The sequence below is a fragment of the Columba livia genome, chromosome 7 (genome assembly GCF_036013475.1).
Source record: "Columba livia isolate bColLiv1 breed racing homer chromosome 7, bColLiv1.pat.W.v2, whole genome shotgun sequence".
NCBI lineage: Eukaryota > Metazoa > Chordata > Aves > Columbiformes > Columbidae > Columba > Columba livia.
This window is the reverse complement of record NC_088608.1, coordinates 22,880,832-22,895,381: the sequence shown is the minus strand read 5'-3', so window position 1 is coordinate 22,895,381 and position 14,550 is coordinate 22,880,832. Positions and strand designations below refer to the sequence as shown.

General features: G+C 37.1%; 1 protein-coding gene across 4 annotated transcripts in view; it reads left to right on the top strand.

The window, feature by feature from the left end:
• The window catches only part of GPR155 (G protein-coupled receptor 155), a 30,641-nt gene extending 16,491 nt beyond the window's left edge, over window positions 1–14,150 (top strand). For 3 of the 4 annotated variants that reach the window (XM_065068809.1, XM_065068810.1, XM_065068812.1), the window contains 11 exons: window positions 31–114; window positions 1,429–1,549; window positions 2,267–2,351; window positions 2,433–2,523; window positions 3,617–3,866; window positions 4,518–4,619; window positions 6,350–6,483; window positions 8,027–8,122; window positions 9,118–9,182; window positions 9,916–10,053; window positions 12,161–14,150. In XM_065068809.1, coding sequence (XP_064924881.1) covers window positions 31–114; window positions 1,429–1,549; window positions 2,267–2,351; window positions 2,433–2,523; window positions 3,617–3,866; window positions 4,518–4,619; window positions 6,350–6,483; window positions 8,027–8,122; window positions 9,118–9,182; window positions 9,916–10,053; window positions 12,161–12,383 — 1,389 coding nt within the window. In that variant the 3' untranslated portion in view covers window positions 12,384–14,150. Of the gene's footprint in view, window positions 1–30; window positions 115–1,428; window positions 1,550–2,266; window positions 2,352–2,432; window positions 2,524–3,616; window positions 3,867–4,517; window positions 4,620–6,349; window positions 6,484–8,026; window positions 8,123–9,117; window positions 9,183–9,915; window positions 10,054–12,107 lie in introns of all 4 variants that reach the window. The other variant, XM_065068811.1, reaches the window with a different exon arrangement.
• The last annotated feature ends 400 nt before the right edge of the window (window positions 14,151–14,550 follow it).

The following is a 14,550-nucleotide window of genomic DNA, read 5'->3' as shown; positions in this document are numbered from 1 at the left end:
TACATTCAATTTTTTTCTTATGTGTTCCAGATCTGGTCTCTTATTGTTGTTCTTCTGAGTAAGAAATACAAACAGCTTCCTCATATGATTACAACAAATCTACTTGTTGCTCAGGTCAGTAGTAAGAAGAATGGTAGTGGGGTTTTTTTAAGTCTTATGTTAAATATTTTCACAAGTTCAGTTTCTGTAGTTATATCTTCCCGGTCATCTAAAATGGGCATGGAAATCTAATGCACATCTTGTCTAAATAATTTCTGTGCCTAAAAATACACCCTTGAAGCAAACGAGAGTTGATGCTAGTAGTACAGTTCTCAAACAGAACCGTAAGCAATTCAGAATGGAGAGTGGCTTCTGTAATACGTTTTTAGTGCTAAAAGTTACTGTCCAGTAGTGCTGAGTGCACTTCTGTGTCAATGTGCGCTCATCTGCAGTCAGCAATGCCAGGACTGGGAGCCGTGTGTGTTTGACTCTGCCATGACCTGATTCAAGGTGCTAAATAAGAAACTAATCCTCAGGCTGGCTGAGCTCCTGCAACGGTTTGCTGAGGCATCCGTCAGGTGCCAGCGCTGGTGCACAGGGGGTGGGAATGCATGGCTGGTGGCTAGGGAAGGGCAAAGCCAAATAGCTCTGGATTAATTTTAATTTTAATAGTTATTTAAACTGAGAGAAAACTATAGGGTACATGTTCCTTCTTGCCTTGAAGTCAACTGCACAACTGGTGTTAAATTCAGTGAGAGCTGCCTGTGCTTGTATTACATCCGTGTGGTAGTGCATCTCTAAAAAAACCAAACCAAAACAAAAAACTCTTTGAGGTTTAATCATGGAGTCACATTTGAAAAAAAGTTGTGTGTGAGAGCTGCGGGTGCTTCTTGTCTGTAAGAGCAAAGTCAGCTTTCATTAAAAAAAAAATAAATTGAGCTACTGTATTACTGTTTCTGTAAGATTTCAGCCTGTTTTTTCAGATTGCTTCAGTACTAAAGCTATCATATATGAGGGATCTCTGGGTGAAAACTTGTATAATTTCTGGCTGAACAAACATCTGTTGACCTCAGCTTCATGTCCAAATCTTTTTAGATAAATGGTTTGTACTTAACAAAAGTTTTACATTTAACTTATGATGATATATAAAGATTAAGATTATTTTTCCTGACCTTTCCTACTCCTAGTTTATCTGATTTATATATATGCTGTCAAAAAAACCCACCCAAAACTGAAAATAGGGTACCCTAGTCAGTGATATAACTGTAATATTGAGCTTACTGCAGCACTGTTTTACTGCTAAGAGAACTACCCTGTTCATAAAAATTACACTCCAGTGAAGCAGAGGTGGAGTTTTGAACCTTATTATAGTAAAACTACACTGTGTTCAGTTTTTCTTGTCATCCTGCTTTTGCAATTTAAATGACAGCATCTTACCTTTCCTTCCAGTTTATTGCTTGCATTGGAATGGTGGTATGGAATTTCGTTGTTAAAGAGGAAGACATCACCATGCAGATCCTAGTATTTATATTCCTCTACAGCTCGCTTTATAGCACCTACCTGTGGACAGGTAGGATTTTTCTAGGCAGAACCTAGGTACTGTAATACGAGCTTGATGTACTGAGAAAGTTTTATTCTATTGTTCAGCGTAATTGTTCCTTCACTAGTATAAGTCTACAGACATGCAGACCTGCAAACTCTGTGGAGCTGCAGTGCTGGCACACCAGACTACCTGTCAGGCATGGCTTCTGCTCTTGGAAGCTTTTACCTGGGTAGGTCTGATTTGTCTTTGCCAGGTACATCAACCTGGCCAGCTTGTAACAAAAGGCAAGAGCATGTGCTCAGGACAGGAGCAATTACAAATAGAGTGAATGTGGTGGGTTGCCCTTCAGCCAATCAAAAGCTTGTTGACGGTTTTTAGTTATTATAGAATTTAAGATTTTAAATTATTCAGCATTAAGAAGATTTTAACACCTTGTTCCTCAGAAAAGTAGGAAATACCAAATGAAGGGAAATACCAAAGTAGCATTAACATTTCTTTCCCTTGGCCATTGCAATTTCTAAAACTAACATGTGTGTTCTGGAGGTGTAGATGATTAATTAAGGGACTACTCGAAGCAGGCAGAGGATTTGGAACTATTTGAACAACAACCATTCCTGAACAAGTATTTGAAGGTCTGAGAAGAACATCTTAGTTATTGGGCAGGTCACATCATAAAGTGTTTAGCTTCTCTAATTATTGGTTCCTTTTTTAATAATAATAAAAAAGCCTTTTTTTTCCCCCTAGGTTTTCTATCTTTCTCTTTGTTTCTGTTGAGGAAGAGAGAAACAGTAAAGATCCCTATCGGGTTTATTATCATAGCTGGATGGGGGTAAGTTAATTCAGATGTTTCGCTGCAGAAATAGAGGCAGCATGCTAAATATGTTACTTTTTTCCTATTTTGCTCTTTCAGAGTCCCAACAGTTCTGGTGGGAATCTTACTAATTGTTGGTAAACCTAACAACACTAGCATTGACTCTGCCTTTTTCTATGGAAAACACCAGGTATGAACATGTTCTGTCCTCATCACTTCAGGCTGCTGCCATGTCCAATGCATTAGTGAGAAATTGTGTTCTCTGTTTGCTTTTTATGTAAGTAGCTTTCAGTCAAAGTGAAGGCTACCCTAATAACAATATCATTATAAAGTGCTAATAGATTGATACAAAAATGTACTTCTGTAATGAACCATTAGGAAAACTTGTGTGAAGAAGGACCTTCATGTCTAGGCAGCTATGACTAAGAAAAAGAGGGAGTAGGCTTCCCAAAGAAAAGGCTTGGGAGTGGTAATGAATTGCAGAGCCCTTTTCCTGGTGACTAATTTCTAGTCTCGCTTGATAATTATCTAAAATTGTTACCATCCAATAGCTAATTAATGGCTTTTGGTCTGTAATAGATAGGATCTACATTACCTGTGTAGCAATAACTGCTTGCACAGTGGAGACTTCTCTGCACAATCACGGCTTCAAAGTCCCTGAGCCTGAAATACTGTTTTTACCAATAAATAGTTCCTTTTATCAGAGGATGTAAAGTGCACTAGCACAGATATTTGTCATGTTTTTCCTCTGTCTTATGAATAGAAAGGATATGAGTCTCTCAGGATTATTCATATGGTGCTTTCACAAGTATTAAATAGCCTCACAGTGGACTCTAGGTATCATGGTAAATGATTAAAAGGAAAGGTTAATTAATAGCATGCTCCCCATTGGCAAAAGTGTGGAAATTAGAGCTGTGCCAGAGGGTGACAAGAGCACATTCCTCTTTGGAATTAAAAGGCACCTGAACAGAACTTAAACTGGAGCACTAATGATCCTGAGGGGAAAGATGATGGTGATGCTGAAGGGATGTTTTTGGATTGCATGGGAAATAGGGGTCCCTACTTAACAAATAAAAAAGCTGAGTTACTCAGGCAAGAAAAATTAAGTCTCGTACTAATTGCTCTTTCAGTGCCACAAGATGCAAGAACAGCAAATACAGAAAACTCTGTCTTATTCAGGTGCATTTGTTAGTATATTTGGGAAAGTACAGAAATTAGACACTTCTATGCAACTATTTTCCTTTATTTTGTATTTAAGTGTATTTTCTTTGCTCTCTTAACAGATAATTACCACAGCAGTGATCCTGTTCATCAGTATAGTGATGTCAGGTATCTCACTTATGTGCATGAACAGAAACAGGCAAGAGTCAAGCTATGAGGTATTGAACCCATATTCACCACGTAGCCAAGTAGAGGGGGTTGAAGTGGAAGTGAGGGAAGGGAACGGAGTTTCAGCCACTGGGCCTCAGCTTTCTGCAGGATCTTCTGCACAGCATTCTCCAGGATGTTCTCCACAGCCATCTACAGAAAGAGGTAGATAAAGTAAATTTGTGAAAGCATAAATGGCTTAGGCTACAATAAAATAATGCTCCAAAGTTAATTCTGACCTGGGAAGGACAGTTGTTTACACCTTCAAGTGTTATGCTAGAACCGAAGAAAATATAGATATACCTGCGCAAGGATTTAGGTTTATGTTTCTAAGGAAAGTTTGATGATCATCACTGTAAGGGTGGGGAAAGTAGACAGGAAAAAAAAGCATGTGTATGTTTTTTATGTAAGTAGTGGTATCTTGATAAGAATGTGATAAGTGCTGTCCACTTAGGTTGTTTACCTGCTAAACCATCTCTCTGAGCATCAATTGTATGCCTGCAGCATTGCTATTCAATGTGTTTCTAATCCTTCTTGCTTGTATGTGGCCTTTTTGATCACTTCACGCGTGTTTTCTCTCTAGCTAGAAGTACTTGTGTTTCTTTTGCAGTGGTAGTGCTGTGTTAACTATTTCTATGTATCAGTAGTGTAACCCATTTACCCTCTCAGCAAATTGGAAAAATTAAGTATGCTTTCTCATTTTGGGTTACTTTTGAGCATAATAGTTAAAGCTGTATACAATGTATTGTTCTACTTGGAAAATAAATTATGATACTGAAGGAAGCTAACTGTCCTGTTTCTGTATATGCTTAATAGGTTGCTGTTCTTGCCAGACAACAAATGGTGAATTATGCGGTGCTAGAGAGAGCAAAGCAGCTTACAGTGCTGTTGAAAGCAAGGTTCCTCCTATTGAGACAGGTAAAGCAGTAGTGTCTCCTTGTTTTAGTATTACAAAATCTTCCACAACATTTGTGTGTTGTTCTCAGAAAGAAACTGTTTGGGCTGTTGTTCTCACAACTCTACCCAGACAACTTATGTTTCATACTAAATGCAAGTATTAGACAATATGTTACATGTTTGTTCTCTTCTGCTTTATAGTGATTAGTAATCTTTCAGTGCTCAAGATAGACAGTTGTTTTGAGTTGTTTTCTTTACCGCTAAGCTGCTTTAACACATCCTTCTGAGCATTCAGGCCTTTCCATCATTGCCTTGTTTGGATGCTGAGAAGTTGAATGCAGAACTCTACACTGGCTCAAGATTTCAACTTAAACATACTTCTGTACATTCTCATCTTCACATCTTGTGTATTTTAAAATAAGGCCTTTGAATCCTTTGTTGTAATCATGCACAGGTTTTGAATGAGAAACCTGAATGAGGTCTAGAGGAACAAGCACTTCCTGCAGATGAGATCAAGCGTGTGTGCTGCTGTACTGCTCATGTCTGAGGGGAGAGACGGAGAAAATTGAGCACGGGGGCTCTGGGGGTCACTGAAATAGAAAAGATGGATCAAAGTGACTGTTCAGCACCTGATGGAAAACTGCATGCTCAGCCCATTCTCAACATACATCGCTGTCAATAATCAAAGCTAGCTGCAGTGCAACCTTTTTTTTCTATTTTCTTTTTCTTGTGGTGTTGTTTTCATCCTTAACAAGGAAGTTTATAGCCTTATGTTTTGTTTGGATGCAACATAACTTTCAACAGATCGAAATATTTCACACTGAAACATAGTTATGTCTCCTCTCACAAAATGATAGCTTTCTGCCTATTGCCAACTATTCAATCTATTAAGTAATTCAGACAAGCTTTGTAAGAATGCCTTCCAATGATAGAGGAGGGCCAGTTTAATTTTCTTATCCTAAAAGATAAGATGGAAAACATCTTACGATTGAGTGGAAATTTTTTTGATATAGGCTTGAAGTATTCACTCAGTATAAATCAGTAAAAGCAAATGGTAATGGATACACTTGTGCAATAATTTCTAGTGCTCCTACTATCCCATTGAACTGCTATGACAGGTATCTGGTGCAAATCCTTAGGTATGTCCTTGCCAGGAAGCTTTTCACTGCCATCTAGAGGAAGATACTCAAAATTCCTTAGGACTCTGTAGCTGGGAGACAAGCATCCGTTCTCTGTGTGTTTGGCCCTTTTGATTGATAGAATTATGACAGTGTTCTGATATACCATGTTAAAAATACAGTCACAGAGCTGAAATAAATATGGTTGGTTGGTTGATCTAGAGCTCAACAACACTGACATACAGAGTAAAGGCATTAGAGCTGATAGTATATTTGAAATAGTTATTCCAGAAATTAATTCTAAGTTTTAAAACTATTCTAAGAAATGGCTATTTTTTCATTATTTCTACTACTGCTTTCTAAATGTTAACCACAAGCTAAGTTTGCATTAAACCTTTGAAAGAAGAGTTCTGGGGCAAAAAGTTTCTTCATTTTGGGAGCACAAACTCCTGTTTCGTCTGAGAATAGGTGTCTGAAGAGATTATTGTCAAAGCTAATATTAAATTTTGTGTATGTGACTTCAGTACAGATGCTGACAAGGTGATTTAACTCAGCAAGTTACATTAACAGGTTTGCTCATGGAGTTCATAATGAAAAAACGAACTAATGAAAAATTTCTGGTTTGTTTTTCAGCTGATCAGTGTGTGAGTCACTGCAGTGCTCAAACCTGCGTGTTGGCTCAGGAGGAACAGCTGCTACAGACCGGAGACAAACAGCTGGCCAGACACGTGCTGCTGTGCTTACTTCTGATTGTTGGCCTCTTTGCTGTAAATATTTTTTTTTCCCACGTTGTTTAACTCATGGAGCTGGAATGATTTTTAGGAAAGCTATGTAGACAGTCCAGTAAAAATCTTCTAATTATTCTTGTAACCATTCATTAAATAAATTAGAGGCTTTATTTTGGTCCCTTAGTGGAAGAGGGATATAATAAAATTAATTTTTCTGTGCCACATCATAAAGGCAAGTTAAAATTGATGATGTTAGTGAGCAAGCGACACTAGAGAACCCTAAAGGGAAAAAGAATGGAATTATATCATTTGGTTATTAATTCATCGCTACTGCCCATCTTCCCATTTTTCTCGAGCTAGTCTTCTTCCCTAGACAATGAGTAATTAAAAATACAAAGGGAATTCTACTTCTGAAGGAGAGTGTACAAAAATTGTTCCATCTGATTATGCTTATATTTGGAATTTGGATTTTTCTGAGGTGCTTCAGTAATGAAGAATAACGTAAGACTTTAACTGAAATGGGAAAATGTGGCTTTGTTGGTTTTAGTGGTGCTTGGAGACAAGGTAACTGATGTGGTGTTGCCAAGCGTCACTACAGAACAGATCCCAGCTGTGAAGGTGGCTGCTCTGTGTAAAAGTGTGAAGTACCACAATGTAATGTATTAGAGATACAGTATAATTTGAATGTTTAACTGTGACAAAGATGAGAAACAACTCTCTCTGTTTGAATGTAATGCTTGGAAGTTGAGCTTCTTGTGGATGACAATGGGGGGAAGGTATTTTTATTGGAAATGGAAAATCCTATGGCACAAATATGTAGTTTTGCAAAGCAGAGCAGTGTGGCACAACTATGTAGTGTGATAGCTGCTACTATTGCTTTTCAGGTTTTGTTAAATTACCAAATGGAAGTTTTCCCCCTCTCAAATTTCCTGTGACAAACATTCCATGCTAATATATTTTTTACCTCTTCTGTATTTAAGAGGTGTCCCAAATGTCAGCCCCTATTTCAGTCGTATCTGAATGATTACACAGGTAATATGGAATGTGACCAGTTACATTGAAGAATTAGATTTTACACCCAAAGGAGTTAACTTTGGAGGCTTTTCCTTCTGTCAGGCAGCTAAAACAGCTGAAGTGGTATGTGCTTCAGCTTAACACAATCTTAGCTATGCAGAAAATATGTAGAAAGCACTGGTCTCAGCTTAACAGGCCTAAAGACAAATACTGCCAATCTGTCTGGGCTAATATTGGCTGTGTTAGGTTGAATACCTAAGTATGCTTAAGGCAAGTTCCTCTGTAAATATCTGAAGGGGCAGGACCTCTACACTGGTGTATTTTACATTATTTTGTTTAAAAACAAACAAGCTCTCCCCCCTACCCCCCAGCTATTAAATCAAACTAAAATCATATTTTAAGGTGATTTTTCCCTCTTATTTGTCTTTATCTGAACCATTTGTTAAATAAAGACAGTCAAAATTGTGTAAGAATCTATTAGCATGTGAAGAGTAAGAAAGTGCTTTTGATTGTTAACAGTCAGGTTACATTTGTGGGTTGTTTGTGTTGACTTTTTTTTTCTTAATAGAATCTTTCCAGTTGTTTGTGGTGGCTGTTCAATCAAGAGCCTGGAAGACTATATGTGGAATTGCAGTTCTTCTGTGCTGTGTTTAATTTTGGTCAGGTACTTATCAACGTTTGTTTTGAAAATGGCTTTTTTGGTGGCTGTTGCAGCAGATGCTGTTACAAGCACTGTAAATGGAAGTCCTCAAATGATGCTGAAGTCACCAGCTCTTTATGTTGTTTTTGCCTTTTTTCTTCAGTCATTCATTTTGCTTTTGTAGCTTTCTCATCATAATGGATGTCTTGTATGTGTATGAACACTTTAAAAGGTACAAATGACAACAGAATGCCAAAAGCCTGTGGAAATTGAGTAGGATTTTAGCTTTACTTGGACCAGAAAGCTTTACCAGTGTCACTTCTGTGGAGTTATACCAGTATATCTCAATAGGTGCAACATGGCTACATGGATACTATAAGCTATAAGGCTTTAAGTTATTCTCTCTTCAGTTTCAGTTACCGCACCAATAACTAACAGCTGATAATTAAATGTGTAATAGTTCCAGCTGCACACAGCCCGTGTCAGTGCCAACTGACACAAGGTGGTTTGGTTACCTATGGAGGTGAAAGCAAGGCAGTGTTAATATCCATACTAGAGGAATGTTTTACAGACCCATGGACACGTGTGCCTACAAGATGTGCTGCAGTGTCAAGTAATGGTAGTAGTTTTGATACAAAAGCAGCACAGAAAAATGAATTAACTAGTGAGCGTTTTAGCATTCAAATTACAATAAGTCAGTTCTGTTCTTGACATTAACAAAGACCGATTTAAGTAACTGGCTATGTTAAGGATGTTTTAGGGCTCAGGTGGCATGTCACAGCACTGGGTTTACTGAACTGTTTCTTGAAGAGTTTCTTTGATGGACTGTTATGTGTTAATCTTTTTAAGGCCCAAATGAAAAATCAAAGTAAAAACAAAATGCATTTTGAATGATATCTAGAGAAGAGGGATACTTTTCATGAATGTTTTAGCAATGAGTTTTTAACATTTTATTTCTGTTCTTTAGGAATGAAAGTTTTTGCTTAATGTTGTTTTTCTGTATTTTTTTTTAATTCCAGGGCTTCATTTGTTTTGGTATTTTTGGCTTAGATAAGCATTTAATCATTCTGCCATTTAAACGAAGGTAAATATAATCTTTATGCTTACACCTATAAACTTTATTTTTAATAATAATAATAATAATAATAATTTTAAAAGGATACTGAGTGTTCAGTGCCATTGCATTCAGTTTCCTATTTGTTCAATCTTCCAAATTTCTTTTTTCTCCTGGTTATGGAGAGCTAATTGCAGTTCACTGTGCATGAGTTTTTACTGCTGTCCTAATGACATTCCCAAAGACAAAAGTCCCACAGCCTCCCTATAGACAAAACCTTTGGCAAATGATGGTGAAGTATGTGATTGGATCAGTGAGATGATGGATCTTCAGAAATAATTACACCTGTAAAGTAAAACTTATATGTGAATGCTGAATCAGATTCCGTGATCACTGTTCTAAAGTCCTGGATTCATAACCTCATGCAAGTCCTTTGTGTGGATGAACACTTGCATTGGTACCTCACTGTGGAAGCCTAAGTTTTACAAAGCTATTTTTAACTCGGCTGGCTGCCTGCAGTGTGAACCCAACAGCTAAAGCTGCCTCTTAGCTACTGTCTGTCTTTCGTTTTGCCTGAGCTTAGGCAAACCTCTTGGTGTTCAAAGGCCATACAAGTTTATTAGGAAGACTGCATATAAAGTGTTGGGCACTGAAACCGTTGTGATAAGCTTCCTATGCGTTCTGTTCTGTTATTTGCTGTGTCCTTAAAAATGCTTCTGGTTGATTTGCTGTTTTTAATTAATTTTCTTTTTTCTTTCTTAAGGCTTGGATTTCTCTGGGGAGGAAGAGAAGTAGCAGTGCATACAGATCCCTGTGTGCCTGAGGAGATCAGGATGACCTGTCAACAGTTTGTCCATTATCATAGAGATCACTGTGTCAAAAACATTGTCAAAGGCAGAAGGTAAGGTTCCTCCCTGCACATATAACACGTTACAAAAGTTATAGCTACCTCTTGGAAATCGTGAAATGCAGTTTCACGTGGGTGAGGATTAAGAATTCAGCACTAACAGATAAATGTTTTTAGTCGCAAACTGAAACATTGAGGTGTAAATTATCAGATTATCCCATCCAGATTTTATATAAATTATTAAAAGTTTTATATCATAAAGCCATGGCCCCAGTTTTTGCATTTACCTGGAGTGCAGGAGAGGAAATATTTTTTAAGAAATGTACGTCATAATACCTGTATAGAGTGTATGTGTAACTATGAGTTTTGTCAAACTTGAGACACTTCATTTGTTTTGTTCTGAGATTAAGAAGGTGTCAGTATTTATGTGACTGAATGTTTACTAATAAATAGCTTTTACAGGGGGCAAAACTTTTGCAAATGACGTCAGTGTGTGCTCAGAGGCCACTCAATATGTGAGATTATAGGACCTTTCCAGCTGAGTTCATACCATTTCTTTTGCTCATTCCTCTTGTGAGGCCTAAGCCTCAATTTTGAGATCAGCAAAGCTTTCAAATGCAGATTATGATACTCAAACCAAGGATTATGTATTCAGGTATTTGTAGGTAGATGAGAAGAGAAATGCAGACAGAAGCCGCAGGAGCGAGAAAAAAAATTCTGTCTTTGTTGAAATATTTACTCTATGAAATGGAGACACAGAGAATTGTCCTGACAGGACACTCCTTTTCTTGTTAGGTGAGCTTTTAAGTAGGAATAGTTTGGCAGGATGGGGTGATCTTTTAATGGCCAGATAGTCCAAAACCACATTTCAGAACTGTTTTTTGGCAGCATCATGATTCTGTTCAGTCTCCTCAGAAGTCACTAATGTTCCATAAGAAATAAAATAATAAAGTTATCCATTTAGGAAAAATGAACTATGGCAGTTGAAGGACTTGCTTCTTTCATGCCAGACAGAACGGGTGTATCAGAAAGTGTTTGTTTTGAAATACAGCCGTGTATCCTGTGCTGCTGCTGCTATTGTGGTTTCTCAGCCTCTGGGCTGTTCATTTGCTTTGGTTTTGTGTTTTATTAAATCATATATCACCTTAGTAATACATCAAAATCTGGCATTTGTTGCTTCATTGTTTTAATATTGTGTTTGTGCAGAACTAGTTTCATGTCTTATTTCTCCTTGTGAGTTAAAAGTAAGCATTTATCTTCTTATTTTAGACATTCATCTAACTTGATCCTGTCATGTTTGATTTGAACATATTGTAACTGAGACCTTGTAATCATGGCTTTTATCTATTTTAATTTTGTTTCTCTGCTAGTGGATGTTAACACTATATGTTAGTGCTGGTTTTAACTTAAAAAACATAGAGAAAGAAGTTTGGTTTGTGCTGTCTTGTGTAGCTGTTAATCATCTTCAGAAACCCTGTGCATGGGTCCCATAGGGCAGATCTTAGATAACCAGAAACATTCATTGCTGCAGGTAAATTTTGAGTGTTGTTTTTACTGCAAATAGGTAGATGTTAGTGGCACTTGCCTCATAAATATGTAAAAGAAAATTAGTTTAGTCTTGTTGTAAAGGTTTTGTTTATTCTTAGTACTGCCTGTGTGGTAAATATTTAACCAGATATGCAAGTTAAATTGGTTTTGTTTACAATATTTGTAAACAGTTAGTGTCCGTTTAAAGCTGTAAAGAAATTATAAAATGAATTGAAGAGCAGACTGAGTTCCTGTTGCTGAGGGCATGCTGCACTCAAATCAGATATTTTGTTGCAGAAACGTTAATGAGTACATGGCAAGTAAGTATCCAAGAAATAAAATTACATCTTGTGTGGTTTTAGGAAAATTGCTACTTATGTTCACTGAAGTTTATTTGCACAAGCCTAAACAACTTTGTAGGTACATTTTGCTTCTCAGTGAAGTGTCAGTAGGAAAAGGTAGTGAACATTGGCATGTCCCTCATTCACAAAACTTTCAAGTTCTTTTCTAACGTGCTCTTAACTATCATGATGTCTTTCCTTGTTTCCTGCTGTTTTTCCTTGCTTTTCCCCACCGTGCAGTGGTGATACCAGATTTACAGAACATGTGGGTGAATCATTCCTTTGACATACAGGTGTGGTGCTCAGATCTCCACCGGCATCTTCTTTGGCTGTGACCTGGTGAACTGGCTCATGCAAGTTGGCCTGGCCTCCGACCGTGGTGAAGCTGTGATGTACGGAGACAGACTGATGAAAGGAGGCGTCATCCAGCACATTACGAATGAATTTGAATTTCGGGATGAATATTTGTATTACCGCTTTATTCCCAAGAGATCAGTTGCAGTTGAGAGCCGTTGAGCTGAGCGTGTGGGCAGAGGACGGGCAGTTGGGGCAAATGTGACCTTCTCCTCTGCCGTATTTCTTTCTCAGGGCTCTTAGAGAATTGTGTTATTTTCTCTCAGAAAGTTAAGAGATGTGGTTCTACTTACTTCTGTTCTGAAGAAAATGATAGCAAGTGATATTTAGTGAGTGTTCCAACCAGAACGCACCTGGAACAAAATAAGATGCTCTGGATTTAGAGCATTTTTTCCGTTTTGAGTCAAACAAACTGTAAACCAATAGGTCAGTGTCGTATTATAGAGGCATTATAACAGCAGCTTTAGTGATCAGTGCCACAATGACAAAAAAAAAAACATGAATGAAAGGTATTTTTAATGTTGCTGTATTTTTTCCTTATTTTACTGTCATGAAGTACTGATTCCAGTTTATGGCCAGGCTTCTCCCTGACATCACAGAAGCAATTTCTTCTATTATACCCCAGATTTTACCACTCTACTCTTGTCTAACACCAGGAACAACTTCTAGCTGTTTACACCTCAGATCAGGTGGGTTTTTTTCTCCCTTCAAGATAAAATACTCCATTTGTAAAAGTAGGATCATTGGAAGATTATTCCAATATTGGAGGATTAAAGCTGAGGAAATATGGAGTGAAATAAATAATGGTTTTGTACAAACTTAACAAATCTTAAAAACATATAAAAATACTCATCCGTCCCCCAAGTCAGGAAATTGTATATTGGAATTTCATATAAACAATTGGGTTTGAAGTTTTGCCTTATCATGGTAGTAACAGCTTTGTCAAGAGCAGATGTTTATCTTCTGAAATCAGCTTTTCCTATTTCATTCAGAAGTGCTGGCCTCAATTAAAGATGTTATGGAAGCCTTGGATACCTGTGCAAGCTGAGATGAAAAATTTTATCAAATCATAAAACCTTTCAAATGAAGTACAATGGCTTTTAAATCTATTAACTGAACATCCAAGTTAGGGTATAGAATAGCTAAAGATCCTAAAATTTTAGTATTGGTTGCCTAACACAGGTTTCTAATCAGCCTCAGGTATCCCCTTACAATGTTTAAATAGTTATTCTAAGTGTCATTCAGATTCCTGTGAACTGCAGGAAGAATCAGAGAATCTGTGTGTGTTCTGCAGTATTTTGAAAATGTTAAAGACAAACTGTAGTATCCAATAGCCATTGTGCTGTCCTTTAAAAACTGCAAGAATGGCATTTATATGGCTACATAAAATTTTTATCTGGTAAGGGAGAGGAACCCAGGTAGTAAAAAAAAAAAAAATATTATTTGTTCAAGCATATGTGTAACTCTTCTCATCCTTTTTTTTTGAAAAAGTCTTTCCCTTTGTTTTTCATTTTTTTTAGTACACAGGTTTTTATTATAGCTATTTATGCATCTACATTGTATTAAGAATTAAGTGATTTTTAGCAGCATAAACTACTGTTCAAGAGACAATTGTCTTATGATAGCTATAACTCCATGCAAGACTTATATTGGAAAAATATCTGCAGTCTGCACAGAAACATAACTAAATCCTACTGCATGTGTGTGCTATACAAACTGACATATTTTAATGCTTTCCAGCAACAAAGTAATTGATGTTTGTATCAGGCGGTGGTCACAATGGAAAACAATAGTGTATTTCCGTTACAATTGCTGAGAACAACTAGATGAAATGTTTTTGAATAATCAGATCTACTTGACTTAAGAGCAGAAGCCGTGATTATGTCTGGCTTCTAAACAATGAAACTTGTCAATAAATCTGTTAATTGATTTCAGAGTTCTGAGCTTTGATGTGATGGGAGGTGTGGAAGGGTTATGTGTGCGTGTCAACATCTATGACAACTGTATGTTTCTGAGAGATTTGTTAAAGCGGTTCTTGGGTTTCAGATTTCGTATTTTTTAAATCTAGCCTTGATGCTTTTTAAGTAGGCAGAGGACTCGTTAATGGGTGTTCACAAAAAGATACCAGTTTTCATCTAACAGATCTTTAGAAGCATTTCACATTATCATCTACTTACCAGACACTACTTTTTTTTTTTTTTTTTTTTTTTTTTAATTCTTAAAATGTTCAAGAAATTGATCTTGGGTCAGTTTCACAGTCCTGTGCATAGCTGTTGCTCTTGCACTCTTGTCTTTCTCATTTTCATCATGAAGTCCCACCCTTGCCTCC